The sequence below is a fragment of the Amia ocellicauda genome, chromosome 4 (genome assembly GCF_036373705.1).
Source record: "Amia ocellicauda isolate fAmiCal2 chromosome 4, fAmiCal2.hap1, whole genome shotgun sequence".
NCBI classification, from domain to species: Eukaryota; Metazoa; Chordata; class Actinopteri; order Amiiformes; family Amiidae; genus Amia; species Amia ocellicauda.
The window spans coordinates 52,890,917-52,907,552 of record NC_089853.1 but is presented as its reverse complement, the minus strand read 5'-3'; the positions used below and the strand labels follow the sequence as shown (position 1 = coordinate 52,907,552).

The 16,636-nt window shown below is 38.7% G+C and overlaps 1 protein-coding gene across 1 annotated transcript in view; it reads left to right on the top strand.

Annotated features, from left to right (window-relative positions):
• The first annotated feature begins 2,095 nt into the window (after positions 1-2,095).
• atp9a (ATPase phospholipid transporting 9A) overlaps positions 2,096-16,636 on the top strand; it is a 79,616-nt gene continuing 65,075 nt past the window's right edge. Inside the window, exons 1-4 of the mRNA XM_066702750.1 lie at positions 2,096-2,269; positions 7,575-7,719; positions 9,882-9,995; positions 11,871-11,979. Of these exons, the coding sequence (XP_066558847.1) occupies positions 2,202-2,269; positions 7,575-7,719; positions 9,882-9,995; positions 11,871-11,979 (436 nt within the window). The 5' untranslated portion in view covers positions 2,096-2,201. The remainder of the gene's footprint in view (positions 2,270-7,574; positions 7,720-9,881; positions 9,996-11,870; positions 11,980-16,636) is intronic.

Below are 16,636 nucleotides of genomic sequence, written 5' to 3'. Positions count from 1 at the left end.
CCATTTCATTTTCGATAACTAGCTTGTGAATTTTGCTGCCTGTCACAAAAAACAATAGAGCTAAAATTTGATCCTGTTAGTAGCTGGCACATTGACAGGCTTACAATTCAATTTTTCTTTTTGTTGTTGTTGTTGATGATGTTCTACTTTTGAATTTCTGTTGCACTCAGCACTTATATTACAAAAGAGTTTGGTTCATTTTATCTTCAAAGTTTGCTAGAGAACCTTAAAACAAAAGCAAATCATAAAACTTGTAAAGTATGTTTTCAAGCTGTTTAAATACGATGACAACACAATGCCCAGTTTCAGATATATCAGTTTTGAGCTTCCATTACATATTAACATCAAAAGACAACATAATACATAAAGAAAGATGCTGTGAATGTGATTGTTGGAGGACAAGAAATATGGACTGTGACTAGCTGCAACAGTTATATTTGCCTAGGAAAGGAATATTACAGTGGTTTGCTTTGTATTTTTTCACACATTCCCTACAAAATCTAAATGCAAGCATGCATACAGAAATGTCAACAGTAGATGTCCTTTTAAATACTATGATACTACATAGTACTACATAGATTTAGTTTAGATCTGTAAAAACAGGTAATATTACGTATTGATGTGTTTACAGTGGTACTTACTACTGTTTTTACAGAAGTCCTTGTAAAATAAACTGTAGGCAAAAATACACCGTTTTCTAGTTTTACTGCATTTGTTTCTGTCCTTGCAGATTCACAACAATGTTAATTGCTGATTTTCTTATAAGGGAGGGAAAAAATACAAAACTACATATATAGACTACAGTAATATGGGCAGCATAGAAAAAATAATAAATTGTAATTTTTTGTAACGTTTTCTATTTGTTTTAAATTAAGTTAGAATTGGAATGTGTAGTGCTGTAGGAGCTCCTTCTACACACTATGTACGTCAAGTAGCTTTGTATAAATAGAGGCTGACTGCATTGTAAATACTAATAAAAGTGCTGAAACATGTAGATTCCAAATCAAAATATAAATTTACACACCTTTATGGCTTAGTCCTTTTCATTTTAAAAGATTGCTTATAATGCACATTGTCTTGTTTTACAAGCTGTTTTACAGGAAACAAATGCCCCCTCCCCATTTCAATACACAATCAGGACACAAATGTTCTGGTAATTGGGAGAAGAGAAATTGCCATTTGAGACTAGCCTGTCTGAAATCACAATGGTCTCTGGGAGGGAAGGGAAACAATGGACAATGATTCGAAAGTGCCTCTTTTTTTCCTGATTACTTGCGTAGTGGCGGTTTAGCTAAATCTTAACTGCCTGAAACAGTATTCATTCTGTTACATACAAGTTAAGAAAACAGCATTGATTTGGGTACACCATAAATGTGATATATCACCCTACTTTTTGCATAATTACAACTTATCGGAAACATGGTATAGCTATTATGGAAACTGGGTGAAATCTACGATGGTACTGAGTCTCAAAGATACATGGAAATACCTGCAATTACACACAAAACATGTTTGTTTTTTACATATATTAAAACAGACAATTCCACTGCTTTCGTTTAGCGAGACAATGTATTCTGATAGGTTGCAGTTTGCAGTTAGGAGTAACTACCCCTATTTGAACATGGCTTTTGTCAGTTCAAATATAAAAGCCAAAAGGATAACACTGATTACTATTTCTGCCACTACCAGTAAGACTAGTGACCAGCTGATCTGCACTATTTATTTTAAGAGAGGGATTGTGTAGTAGATATATTAGGGCTAAACAACAGGGGCAGCTTTAAAGTCGTGTGCCGTCTTAGTGTGGAGGAATTATGGGAACAGGTGGCAACTTGAACCCAAAGAGATTGACATAGAGAGACACACTGTGGATTCAGGCTCAATTAACCTTCATTAACCATCTGATCTGAGAATGCGTTTCTGCAGCTCTGTTGACATTTTAATGTCCTCATTGCTACACAACATACTGTCTTTTTCAACTCTTGAGCGTAAAAGGGTTAAATTGAAGCAGAAAGAAGGAAAAAAAGAGGAAAATCTAGTTGTTGGATTGCACCTGCAGTTCTCCCATCCCTCCTGTTCCGGCTCAGATTGGAAGAGGAGGCGATGAAGGGAGCTGGCAGCCGAGCCGGATCACAGAGCCTCCGCCCAGCTCCCGAGAACAGCAGGCATTGTCACCGACGCTAATATAGCGGGGGATTGCCAAAATGACGGACAATATCCCTTTACAGCCCGTCCGACACAAAAAGAGACACGACAATAAACACAAGAACGGGTAAGAGCCTCCAAATATTCGGCTTCATTTGTAAAAATAGATATATATATATTTAACAGGGCGCGAGCTAGTGCACAACAAGCGTCGCGTTACAATTGCTTGCTTATGTATATAGCCTATATATTTACAGTTTTTTCTGCGACGCAGATTTGTTTTCAAGAACTGAAATAGGGATATGTCGGCCGATATTTAACGGTGGCTATGTGGTATCGAGTGGGTTTCAGTAGACAATTCGGTCGGTATTTATCTGGAGCCATGAAGGAGAAGCGCAGAGGCAGTCTTGTTCCGGGTTCCGCGCTTCCAACACGGGAGAGACATGTCCTACCTGGCGAGATCTCCCGGAGATTTGCTTATTGTGCCTGGGTGGGATCTGGGGAGACCTGTCTCTTTCCCAATGTATAGATCGCTTTGTTTAAACTATCAGTTTGCAAGGCCTTTCGTGGCCGTCAGTGAAAAAACATCTTTTTGTTTTGCAAATGAGCTCATCCCCCATTCACCACATCAGTAGTGGCCAGGGTTGGATTTGTAAACGGCAGCAGCGTTAACAACAAGGAAAACAACACCATGCCTCAGTGAAATGCCAGGAAAAGCTGGGGTTGGTGTCGCCAGTGGGGTTATTTCTGCATGTCCATCCTGTCTCCTGTGTGGCCAATGCCCTCATTTCTCTAACTGTGTATGGCATGCCATGTCTATAGCTCTGTGTATGGCAGTGTGCAATAATGACAGCTAGTGGCAGGTCCTTGATTTGAACGGCCTTCATTTTGGTTCTCCCGTCTGGCTAACAGGTTGGGATATGCTGAGATCTTATTTGATCGAGGTTTGAGATCCAGGCTGTAATACTTGAAGCAATCTATGTTTTGTCTGGATCCGCAAACCTACCTAAATCAGATAAATCCGCTCAGTCTGCCAGTGTCTTGGAATAGAAATGTGAGATTTCCATTCCAACTGCAATATAAAGGCCTTTACTGAAAACTCTTTCATTTATCTTAAAACCTTTGATAGGAACCCTATTAATATCCCACCTGAAATACATGCCTTTGGTTATTATTTTCCTGACATTTATTCCTAAATAGACTAAATACAGTGGAATTTGCCATAACATCCACAGGCCTCTATGGCTTTCATATTCAGTTGGTAATTAATCCATCCAAAGCAAAACATTTGTTTTCCATTCTATTAAAATCATTATTTAAATGTGCTTTCATTGCTCTGACATATAGAGATGGCACACAAAGGCTTATGACTTTTAAAGGTTATTGTTCAGCAGCTGTAGCTAATCTAAATATATCAATTGTACACATAAGATGTCTTGTCATTTTTACAGGGTGAGTTGAGAACCTTTCATGACTCTTGGAGATTAATTAGCCATTTGTATAAATATGAGTCATTAGATGCCCTCCCCCCTAATTTAAATGTAAATATTGATTAAAGCTTTTGTATTGTCATACTGCTAATATTTACATGCATTCTGTATTCTGTCTCTGATAGTGCATCCAGAATTTCAAATGTCCTGCAATAATTACAAGTCACCTTGGTTCAAAGGCTAACATATTTCTTTCTTTCTTTTTCTTTATTGATTGATGTATTTATTCTTTATGAAATAAGATTCCTTCTTTGACTGGCTGACTGAGTGAACTTGGCTGGTGGTCTTTAATAACACCAAACACACCAATCTGATCATTGTTACAACACTGCCTACCACTCTTGGCTTCTATGGTAGTTATGAAAGTCAGTGACCCTTAAAATATAGCTGGTGAATAGTCTCTATTTGTCTATTATAGTGTATTTTTAGGAAACCCAGCACAGGTTAAATTCTTCTGAAAATTGAGCTGGCCATGTCCTGATCCTTGTAAATATGACCACAGTGTGTTGACAAAGCATAGAAGCTGGCACTTGTGCACACAACACTGTCAATACTTGATTTCCACCAACGAGTCTTTGTCAGGCCTTTTTGTTTTTTAGAGAAGATCTGAACAATCAAAAAACAAAGCAAAAAAAAAAATGTCAAATTGGTAGGGGATGCTATGCATATATGTTCTGAACCTTGCGATCCAGTGGCAGTTTCAGATGCTGAGCACAGAAACTGGAAATGTCAGACGTTGTTCTGACTCAAACTAGACCTCCACAGAATGAAGCTAATCTGTATTAAGGCTTTCTTGCACAAATGTACTATGGCTGTGTGTTAATAATTACCAAGAAAAAATTAGAAATGAGGAAATTATTATTATTATTATTATTTCCCTTACCCAGTGCGACTTATACTTTACACAATAAACATTTTAAAACATTACAAAATTACAGTAATACAATACAAATAGCACATAACATAGTACAATGAGGTAACAAGTAAAGACATAATACAGTTAAATCCTAGGTTTGTGCTAAAGAAAGAGGATGTTGCAATACATCGATAGAAGTACTAACAATAAGTAAGCAGGAACATAAGGAAGCATAGTTTAACAAGAAAGTGCATCAGAACAAGAGTGCTGAGAAGGCCAGGAGATTAGGCAGCCATATTAGAGGTACAGGTCTGAACAGATGTGTCTTGTGTAATTGCCGGAAGATTTAACATGGGATTAAGCTGTAAAGTGTCATAACATAGCCTATATTAAAGTTTGCTGTAAAATAATTTGTGGGTTCCCAGTCTTAATTAGGTCCAATAGGTCTTCTATTTGTCTTACTTCAGTGTGAAATTCTGTTGCTTGTAAACATGTGTTCAGGCAGGTTAGCTGGAGAAAGCCTGTTTAGGTCTCAACCTCAGATAAGGTTGAAAACATTTCCCTCTTCAGCCAAACATAATTATAGCATGCCACACCTGCTTATCTCAATAAGGTGAGAGGCCTTGTTTGAGGAAGGTGGCAGAAAACTAGCTTGCAGGTATCCTTTGCAGTGATCAATGTGTCATCTTGAGGAGATTGAAAAGTAAACAGGCTTTATTTGGGTGGACTGTTTGACAGGAGCAGTGGTGTAGGTGCACCTTAATGACAACACCGCTGTCAGTGAGTGTTTTGTTTTTAGCTGCAACATCTCATTTTCTGTGAACAGACTCGAAATGCTTCAGTAATGTTTGTTGTTGTAATGGTGCTGAGTGCTAAGAGACTCCATTGTGTGTGTTCTAACTGATCAGCTCTAGAATCCAGTTCGGGATTTATAGATACCCGAGTTAATGTCTGGCAGCCCACGCCACTCTTGTTTGATTGTTATTATTTCGACTAATTAGACTAATCACTTGTTAATTAGGCATTGTTAGCTTTCTTTTTAAGGCTTCCCCTTTTGGACTTTTTAAGGTACATCTCTCTGCAGTTTGAGTTGCTTACCTCTGCTATATGGAATGTTTTCATAATTCATAAAGCTTTAACCAATACAGTTTGCATAGCCTAGTATCCTAATAATAAAACCAAAATGATGTAATCATTTTCAACAAACATCTGTTTCCAATGTCCCTGTAGTCATGCATTTTCTGATATAAGAAGGTTGCGCTTGCTGAACTCGCCACTCCATTTGCTCTCTTTGTCTTGATCAGCCGTCTCGCCACCAATGCACCTTATAGATTTTATATAGATTTGAAAATGTTAAAAGAAATCTTAAGCAGAAGCTTGAGAACACAACCACATATTTAGTTTAGATTAGTTCTGAACATGCATGAGTTTGTTTACTTAAAAAAAAAAAAAAAGATGCACCATGTTACCGGGGGGAGTGTATATTGTAGTTCTTCGGGTTGCTGGATCACGAGAGAGACCTTTCTCATTGTCAGTGGCACAGTGTGAATCCCACCCATCTTCACCCTCCAGTCACAAGAGACAACAGTTACATTGCAAATCAAACTGGATAGAAACATGAGTAATGAAGAGGTGAGACTGGAGGCCAGCATTTTTTTTTAACCCAGGCAGAAGTTGGAAGCCCACCATGACACAATTATTTCTCCTTTGCCGTGCCATTTTTAGAGAATGTCATTTTCAGATACAGCAGTGAAGTTCTACCAGTAGTCTTTCCAGGGGATAAACGACCCATTTTGAGTGATAGTCCCCACTCTTGCTAAATGGTGTGAAAATCTATACCAGGTATCTTCTCGACCTACCACTCCAGAGCTTCTTTCTTAACCGTACCATGCAGCTCAGTGCTCGTCAGATGATTGCCCACAGGACACAGATTTAAAAGAAGCCATCCCCGGGCCCATTTTGATGGGGACCACGGCGTCCTGACTCCTGTTCTTGTCGCCTGTACTAGTTACCTTGGGTGATGTATTGAATGCCCAACTAATTCCTAAAATCAAAAGCAAAAGCAGTAACTTACCTTTCCATCTCCTTATAGTTTCTTTGGTCACTTAAGCGCTATCTCATAATGCGATCATGATTGTGCATAAATCATTCTTGTCATATGGTTTGAGCCGAGTGTTCTCCATGCAAAAGCGCAAACTGCATTCATCACACTGCCCCTCGCTATGAATCCAGCTTGAGAGCAGTGTGTTCTGGCGAGTGTCTGGAGATTAAAAAACTATAGTTAGGGGGGGTTCTCAATTGACTCATGCGGTAATACCTGTGCCCAGGATGTGTCCCGTATAGCGTGGATTATGCAGGACTTTGCTCTCCCTCTGTGATCACTTGATTTATATGGGAGTTGTTATTGGGGAAGCACATAATTAACCTAAGCACTGTCAGGGCAGGCAGACGTTGGCTGGGGATATCCTCAGGTCATCGAACATAAGCCACTCCCTTGGACTTCTCTAGCACCTGCAGGTTCAGATCATTAGCCATTTCCAACTGCATCAAACTCTCTAATTGGTGTAATAGCTGGGGCTGTGGGCATTGTGGGCTTGCAGTGCAAATATAGTAGGTAGCTTTGACACTTGTGTGTTTTGGAGGATGCCTGCTTTGTCTTGTCCCTACCGAAGAAGCCCGGAGTCGTGGTGGTGGGCTGACAAGATGGCAGATTACCGATAACCAATGATTACCCAACCATATTGGCCGATACTGATCCAATACTGATATTAATAATACTGCATAACATTTTAAACTACTTAATTTCCTCCCCCCGTTTGCATAAAATGCAGACACGCTGTTTTTGTTTCTTGTTCTTTTAGATACATTTGGAAGCAAAATACCCACACAAACATTAACTTTAAAACTTTTACTTTTAGTTTACCTTTATACATTTCAATTATAATTACAGCTTGATGAAAGGTGAACCTCTGCCCCAGTACAAAGTCTTTTGCAGACTGAAGTAGACTAAAGTCCCTGAGGGGTGAATACTTATGCAATCCACTGTAAAGTGTGTCTGTGTCTTTTTTTTTTTTTTAAATCCTCAGGTGCTGCCCCTGGTCTCGATGCTGCGGGATGGGTGACTTCCGGCCCCGCACCGTGTGGCTAGGCCACCCCGAGAAGCGAGAGCAGAGGTACCCGCGCAACGTCATCAACAACCAGAAATACAACTTCTTCACTTTCCTACCAGGGGTAAGCACGCACTCTGTGCTCTCAGAGATCAGATACGCCTCGTCTGTGAGAGTGGGTGCTTGTGGGAGGATGGAAAACGTGCTGTCATCGGTATTTGCTTTTAATTTATTTATTTTTTAAACACGTTCAGTGATCAAAGTATGGGATGAGGCATAAAGAAGCAGCAATCTGGAATATTTAAACCTGTCTTATTTCAGTATTTAACCTAACCTTAGATTCAGTAGCTGCAGGAGTAATGAAACCAACACCTGTATAGCCTTCAGCTGTGAAAGACCTGAGTTCCTTTAATTGAACAAGTAAATAGAAGTGTCCAGATGATCTTCTAGCACTTTTCAGATGGTATTCACCCAGGTTCATCTAATCACACCTCAGCTAGTTACCATGCATTCAACTCAGTCGAGCTCGACTGTTCTTTATATTTTGAAATGCTCCAAACTCTCATCCTTAAAAGGCAGAAACGATCATGAACAGGCAAGTCTGTTAAATTAATTGCTTCAGAAGAGGTGTCATTAGTTGTTACTTTGTTTATTAGGGGTGACTGTAATCTGGAAAGTATCTGCAAGTTTGCAAGTGACATAATTACTGTAACGGATCATTTGTTAAGATGCATTCCCAGATATTAGTGATTTAGTGAACTATAAGACTAGATCCGTGTTAGTTTAGGCCAGTGGTCTCAGCCCTGGTCCTGGAGTACCCCGTTTCCTCTGCTTTTTTTGTTGCAGTGGAGTTCTCTACAATGATTGAACTGACAATTGGAAAGGTCCAATTAAGCAATTGAGAACATCTTGTTTAAACGAAACCCCAGAATCAGTCTCTTCCAGCACTGCTTGGAGTGAAGGCTCCAGTCTTTGACCCATCAAAATCTCTTCTAGATGTATAACAGATCCCTTTGAAGCAGGTCAAACATGAAATCGTTGTTGTTTTTTTTCCACCTTGGAAATCATTACTTATTTAAGATATGGAAATGCACATCAATCTGATTTTCTGAAACTTTGCCAAGTCACTTTTCATAGTCAAAACATTAGTGCTCTGGTGCTAAAATTAAGTCTTGTCTCAGGAGTGTCCCACTTGATAGGACTCAAGTAGTATGCTCTGCAATAGAGAAAGGGGAATTGGAACAAAGTATACATTTGGATATTAAATCTAATTATTAATTCACAGAAAAAAAGTCTATTGACATATATTTCTGGGTGCATTAATTTTACATACATGCTGTGGCTGAATTTGAGTCATCATCACACTACATCTTTAAGAGTCTGATCATAATTAAATTCTTAAGCTATGCCTTAGTTGTAATATTGCACTGTAGTGTTAATGAAAGCCAATATGCTTATAGTGACCTGTTGTCCATGTGTCAAGTCTTTCACTGGGTTTCCAAGTAAACCTGAGAGATTTTACTTATTGCCAATATAGATATACCTTTAAACACTGCAAAAAAAAAAAAAAAAAAAAGTATATAAAGGAAGGGTTAGAATAAGCATTATAGTATTGTCTTGGTGATTACAACTTAATATACAAGCAGAGATGCAACAATTGCATTGATTTAATGGACTTTGGGAAGAACTGAAAGATACTGATTAACCTGGTGAGAGAGAGAGAGAGAGAGAGAGAGAGAGGGAGGAATTCTTCATACATATTCATCCGATTAATTATTTTGACCTCCTAGTGAACTCAATCCGAACTTTTGAGTAAGCATTTCAATGCAGCTCCAATCAAAAAAGATACAAAACTATTCCTGCTATTGAAAGTGAAGGATTCTTTTTAGTTCTGGTGCAGGAGTCCAGTGGGTGACACTCCTACAGTCTCACTCAGAAGAGGGTGATACATTTTCGAACCCACGTTACGACGAGATGAATGGAAGGTCAGATGTTGACGCATACATACTTTCTGCGGCACTGTGTCCTTGTGAAGCTCTAAAAACAACCAGGATAAAGCACCAGTGCACTGAAACATTATTTTTATCACATTGTTTCTACTGGTGCTGGTAGTGATATCCACTGCATGCACCATCTCCTCTGCAGGAAAAATGCAACTGTCACTTTCCACTTGAGTTCTGCAGAGATCAGGTTAACTGCTGAAGCTCTGCCTGTCTTCAAGTGTTTCTTAAATGTAAAAAAAAATATATATTGGTGTGCTGATCATTTGTTTCTTAATTTCTACAGGTATTGTTCAATCAGTTTAAGTACTTCTTCAACCTGTACTTCCTGCTCTTGGCCTGCTCCCAATTTGTCCCAGAACTCCGGCTAGGTGCCCTGTACACTTACTGGGTGCCTTTGGTAAGTTCATCAATCCTAAATGCTGTATAGTGAAGTAATAAAACCAAACAAACATGAACTGCTGAATTTGTGTTACAATAATGGATGTCTACCTTTCCCTTAACCTTCTAGTTTTTCTTTTATCATTAAGCGTTTTGTTCTCATTGAACTCTGGTCGGTGCTGGTTACCTGAGTGTTGTGTTTTATCCATCTTTGGGATGGTGTCATTATGGTCCTTTTAAAGGTGCAATATTGCAAAATTACAGGAGTGCTTACCCTAGTGTCCTGCTTAAATGGCAAGCCTGGTTATCTGCTGAAACTCAGTTATGTCCCTCTTGTGGTATGGTCTGTCCCTCACTTAGCCATGTTATCTACTATGTAGGAAAGCTAGGGCTGCACTTTCTCTCTTCATTGCAACAAAAAACAAAATGTCCAGCACCAGTAACAGTAAACATAAGTATCTGGAGAAGTGCTTTTAGATTCTCACAGTGGGGAAAGCATTTGATGAATGCAATGTATCCTTCTTTTCCTATCCTTTTTTTAATTTTTTAGGAATATTTGAATTTAAGATATAAAGACAAGATAATTTGAACTTGTATTATAAAAGAAATGGTTTTGTAAAAGCCCAACACATTTTTATTCAGGAAGTGACCTTAACTCTGGGTGACAGTCAGTGACTAAGTGTGAGTCTGCAGTGCTTTGTTGTTGCTTAACCCAAAATTACTTTTCATAGAAAGCCTCACTCCACATAGTTATTGTTTTAATATTTGCACAATATACATCTTAAACTTAGTTGTTTAATAGACCATAATTTGGGAAATTGTGATTGAAGGTTTCACTGTTACACTGATACTGTATGGTAATTATAATGAGGCATACATACAGAAGCATACATGCTCAAAGCAGCAGGAACTACATTAGAAACAATATTCACACACACTGATATCCCGGATACACCTCCAAATGAACAGCCCTTACAGGTTTTCTGTTATGATAGCCATACGTCACTCAGTTTCCAGTTTTGTAGAGTACATGCTGTCCTATTTGCTGTTCAGGCAGCATGAGAGCTTAGTGGGTGAACCTTGTCAGAAGAGGGAATATGATGCCTGGAGCATTTGTGCTTACAGTGCTGGATGTCCCTGGTTTAACATTTTGGCCTCTTAACCTAAAACACTCTAATGTGAAATTGTATACACTGGATTTCTGATGGGGCAAACACTACACTCTTCTAACCAAAACCATACAGCCAAAACACAGTGATTTTGTTTTATCATTATTATCATTTTAATTGCATTAAGTTCCATAGAGTGTGTGCTTAAACTGTAACAGAAGTCTGAAATTACTTTAAGACTAGACTTTGTTTAACTGAAGAAACCGAAATGAAGGTTTTGACTAATATTTTCTCTCCTGCAACAGATCATCAGCTATGCCTGAAAGTGTTGACTGAAGTATAACATTAGTGGAATGATGTGGGTTGTTTTGAAATAAGGCAAAATACAACTTTCCCCTCCTATCAGTCTCTCCCTGACCTCACTGGAATGCTTCAAATGATATGATTGTATAGTGAGAGACAGGATGTAGATTATGGGGTAATACATTTTGTGGGTTTCCTTTTGATATTTGCTCGTGTTTTTTTTTAGAATTGATGCCTAGATTATAATAAATAAATAAATCAGACACTTTTCTTTTTCTGGAACACAGGTCTGTGGCATTGGTTGACTTCAACTAATAGAGAGTTCAACCAAAATATTTTTTCTCTTCAATTCAAAACCAAAACTAAAACAGTCCTCCAAATCACACTCTCCTACCAGTTCCGAAACCTTGTTAATTCTGTATTTAATGCTTTTTAATAATCTTATGCAGTCCCCTTTGATCTTGTGTTTGATTGTTACATAGGGCTTTGTGCTGATAATCACCATTGTTCGTGAAGCAGTGGAAGAAATACGATGTTTTTTTCGGGATAAGGAAGTGAATTCGCAGATCTACAGCAAGCTTTCAACAAGAGGTAAAGAGCATTGGGGTTCAGTTAAATAGAGAGCATCAAGTTACATTCCCTTTCACTTCATTGATGACAAAGATTATTTGCACTTGCTATCTTTTTTTACCGTTCATGTCATATTATTAATTCTTAATGTTGAAATTTGACAAGACACTCACTACTTTGTCCTGTATCTAAGTTTTTTTTTTTTTTTTTTGTCAAAATGTTTTTTTAATAAGCTTTACTAAGTAGTTTCTCACTGCATCTCATTAAAGTGAAGTTTCTCCACCACATGTTTTAAAGGTGTTTTTTGTTGTTTTATTTGGGTTAATTCATTGATGTAATAATTTTGTCAATGTAAACATTGTTGTTTCCAAGTTTCAAATATATGGTAAATGCATAGCCCCCCTCATATATATACAGCTTTGGAACAAATTAAGAGACCAATGCAAAATTATCAGTTTCTCTGGTTTTACTATTTATAGGTATGTGTTTGGGTAAAATGAACATTTGTTTTATTCTATAAACTACTGACAACATTTATCCCAAATTTCAAATAAAAATATTGTCATTTATAGCATTTTGACAACTGGTCAAAATAACAAAAAAGATGCGGTGTCAGACCTCGAATAATGCAAAGAAAATAAGTTAATTGTGAGGCATGTGAGCACAAATGGATTGTCCAGTCGATAATTTGCTTGTAAAAATAAAGAGGTTTAACGTTTATTTATTACACGGGAAAACAAAACAAAACAATAATAATAATAATAAAGTCCTCTTCAGGTGACTCTAGAAGAGAAAACAAAAACCCGTAGACCCAGAATTCACAGAGACAAAAAAAAAAACAGAAATAAGGCTCCTGCCCTTCACAAAAACAAACGGCACGTACTTTTCAAAAGTACTTCTCCCTCCCGCCTTGTCTCAGCCTTCTGCCTAGGACCAACTCTGAACACGGTAGCGCGTTCCCTTTAGTATGCAGCGCCCTGCCCCAGTAGTCAGTGGAACACCAATTGCAGACCGACAGGTGTTCTTAACCCTCACTTGACTCTGGTGGCTAGGATTTACATACTCGCACTTCCGCCCCTCACCAAGGTGCCGCCCCTCATAAAGATGGCTTCTGCCATGGTAAAAAGACCTAGGTAAGGGAAGTCCCGGGTTAGTTTGATGCCTTCTCCTGTCGGGAGGCTGATTCATCACATTCATATTCATTTTTAAACACAATACTAATGTTTTATCTTAGGAAGAGTTTGGTTGAATATATTTGGTTGAATAACCCTGATTTTTCAATCACAGCTTTCATGTGTCTTGGCATGCTCTCCACCAGTCTTTCAAATTGATGTAGGGTGACTTCATGCCACTCCTGGTGCAAAAATTCAAGCAACTCAGCTTTGTTTGATGGCTTGTGACCATCCATCTTCCTCTTGATCACATTCCAGAGGTTTTCAATGGGGTTCAGGTCTGGAGATTGGGCTAGCCATGACAGGGTCTTGATCTGGTGGTCCTCCATCCACACCTTGATTGATCTGGCTGTGTGGCATGGAGCATTGTCCTGCTGGATAAAACAATCCTCATAGTTGGGGAACATTGTCAGAGCAGAAGGAAGCAAGTTCTTCCAGGACACCTTTAACGTGACTTGATTCATGCGTCCTTCACAAAGTCATATCTGCCCGATTCCAGCCTTGCTGAAGCAGCCCCAGATCATCACTGATCCTCCATGAAATTTCACAGTGAGTGCGAGACACTGTGGCATGTAGGCCTCTCCAGGTCTCCGTCTAACCATTAGATGACCAGGTGTTGGACAGAGCTGTAAATTGGACTCTACGGTCCAATCCTTATGGTCTTTTGCAAACCTCAGCCTGGCTCTTCTTTGCTTCTCATTGATGAATGGCTTTTGTCCAGCTTTGCACGACTTCAGCCCTGTCCCTCTAGGAGCCTGTTTCAAACCGTCCTCGCCGTGCACTTCACCCTAGCTGCCGTTTGCCATTCTTTTTGTAGATCACTTGATTGTAGGTCATCCTACAGTTGTTGAGTGACATTCGAATGAGTTGGCGCTCATCCCGGTCAGTGGAGAGTCGTTTTCGCCCTCTGCCGGTCTGTATCTTTGTTGTCCCCAATGTCTGCTGCTTGACCTTGTTCTTATGAACTGCTGTCTTTGAAATTTTAAGGATGGAAGCAACCCGACGCTCACTGTATCCCTCTGCCAGTAAAGCCAGAATTGAACCCTTATTTTCCTCACTCAAAACTTTCCTTTTCAACTCTTTTGGCATGGTCAGTAGTTATTTTTTGATTCCAATTACGTTTGAGGTACTACTAGCATTGTCCAGCTGGTCCTATTGCAAGAGGATAGTGATGACCACAGCAGTGTTTTTTATACTTTTCCTTGTTAAATAAGATTTGGTTCAGGTGATCACCTAATCAGTACCTCATTCCGTAGAATGAGGTGTGCCTGTGTTGGAATTCAACAGACACTGGAATGGAATGACTGCCATACATGTAGAGTTGCTGATTTAAGAAAAAGATATATACACACACATGCGCATATACAATGTTGTGAGTTGAACAGATCTTTGTCTAAATTGCCATCAAAAAATTATTTAAAATCAAAGGTAAAAATGGTCTGTATCTGAAAATATCAACTACGGTAGTTTAAAAAAAAAAAAATTGGTATGGATCCCAATAGTGTTTATTTAATTAATGTAAGATACCTCATTATAAGCTAACAACAAATATTTTTTTAAATGGGCACTATGGTCAAGAGTTTTGTTCCCCAGTTTTGTACTACTACTACTACTACTACTACTACTACTACTACTAATAGTAATAGTACATCATAGCCATTGTCAGAGAGATGTTGTGCATCTTTGTCCCACCTTTGTGGTAGCCAATGGAAAACCTCGGATTGACAATCCTTGTGAGTAAAAGGATGGGAGAGTCTGTTAGCTGGGGGTCCTGGGAGCAGAAAGGGGGATATTGTGGTTAATTTGAAGCAGGAACGTAAAAATGCATCCTGTGAGGGGTAGAAATGAAGTGCTGCAAGCAATAAAACCCTGTGACCTCTTGTGAGTTTTTTTCCATCAATTTCCTCTTTGAACTGGAGGCCTGGCCTGCATGTAAACGTGAGCGTACGGGAGCCTTATTACTGGAGTTGTGCCACCCTGTCTGTCAGTCCCGTTCCTATAATTCACCTCTCCTGGGAAGGAGCAGCCCCACAGGACAACAGAAGTTCAATTGCTGAGTGGCTAGCTTTGCCTAGAGACATAAACATATTGTAACACATCCCTTGAAATGGTATATCCTGAGGGATTTGTGCTAAATGTCAATTAACCTGTAGGACTGGTACAATTGTTTTACCATTAAACAGGGAAAAGCTGTCATTCCCCCACCGCCCCAGGGGTAGGGGTGAGTGGAGGTAATCCATTTATTATTTCCAGTTCAGATTTCGAGGGTTGCTATTGTATATGCAAGGCCTGCCCCCAAATGCCTTGCTAAGACACTAGCTGGAGAAATAATGACTTGGAAGGGTGAAAGGTCATATTCCACAGGACGTGCTAACCCTGCATATTTTGGAGAACTGTCATGGATTTTCTTTTTGAAAGCCATCAGATTATTATAGCAGAAGGTACAGCAGCACTTTAAGCAGGGAGAGATGTTTTCAATAAGCACAAAAAGAGGAGATGTTTCTAGCGAAGGTAAGTGTATGGTAAAAAGTACATATTGTAATAAATGCCCAAATGACCATGCTGATTTTACTGTTGGATTTTATTTTATTTTAATTTGCAAAGCTCAGAAATCTGTGTGAATTGTAATACGTGACAAACTTTTAGGTACTCAAAAATAGACCTAAATACACAAATTAGGTTTGCCAGCTATATGCAATGTTCCATTTCTAAAATACCTCTTGCAACACAAACTTGAGATGTTCACATTATGAGCAAGTCACTAGGTAAAAGTAAGTAATATTTTCTTAACATGCTGAAGAATTGAGGGAACAAGAATATTATATGCTCTTCATTTTGCCCAACCAAATTCCATACACATGGAAAAAGTCAGAGGTCATTGCAAGAGGTCAGAGGTCAATACACTCCCAAAAACAATGATGCCTGTTCATTCTTAATAGAATCATAAAGGTTCTTTTGAACTTTGTCAGTTGTCTTTGGCAACAGAAGGTCTTTTTTGTATTGGCTTTCATACTAAATGTGGAGAAGGATCCTTGAAAAACCTTTGACAGTTCTAAATAAAGGAAAAAAATTATATTTTAACATCCTTCTGTTATGACTAAGGCTGAGGTTTTTAAGGCCCATAACTGGATGTTAAGCTGCCTTTGATTTGCTTTCAAATAGGGAAAGAAAAATGAAAAACATAGAAAGTCTGGTTCTTGGTTATTTTGGTGGAACTTTTTTTTCATTTTCTCAAGTAGTTTTACTACCAACCATGCAGTGTTATTTTGTTTAGTTTTTTTCTGATTTGGTAGCACTGAGCTAGCAGTTTCTATTCAATATTACCTCTTTGAGCAGGGCTGCAGAATTTCTGTTGCAACAGAATTTTTCTTTGTTTTGACCATGGGAACTTTGAAACCTCAGCCTCACCTTGCATTTGGGTATAGATTTTATTTATTATTTATTTTCATCAAAGTTTATTCTTCTAATAATGTGTAGTGTTCTCTCAAGCCATCCTGTCCTTTACA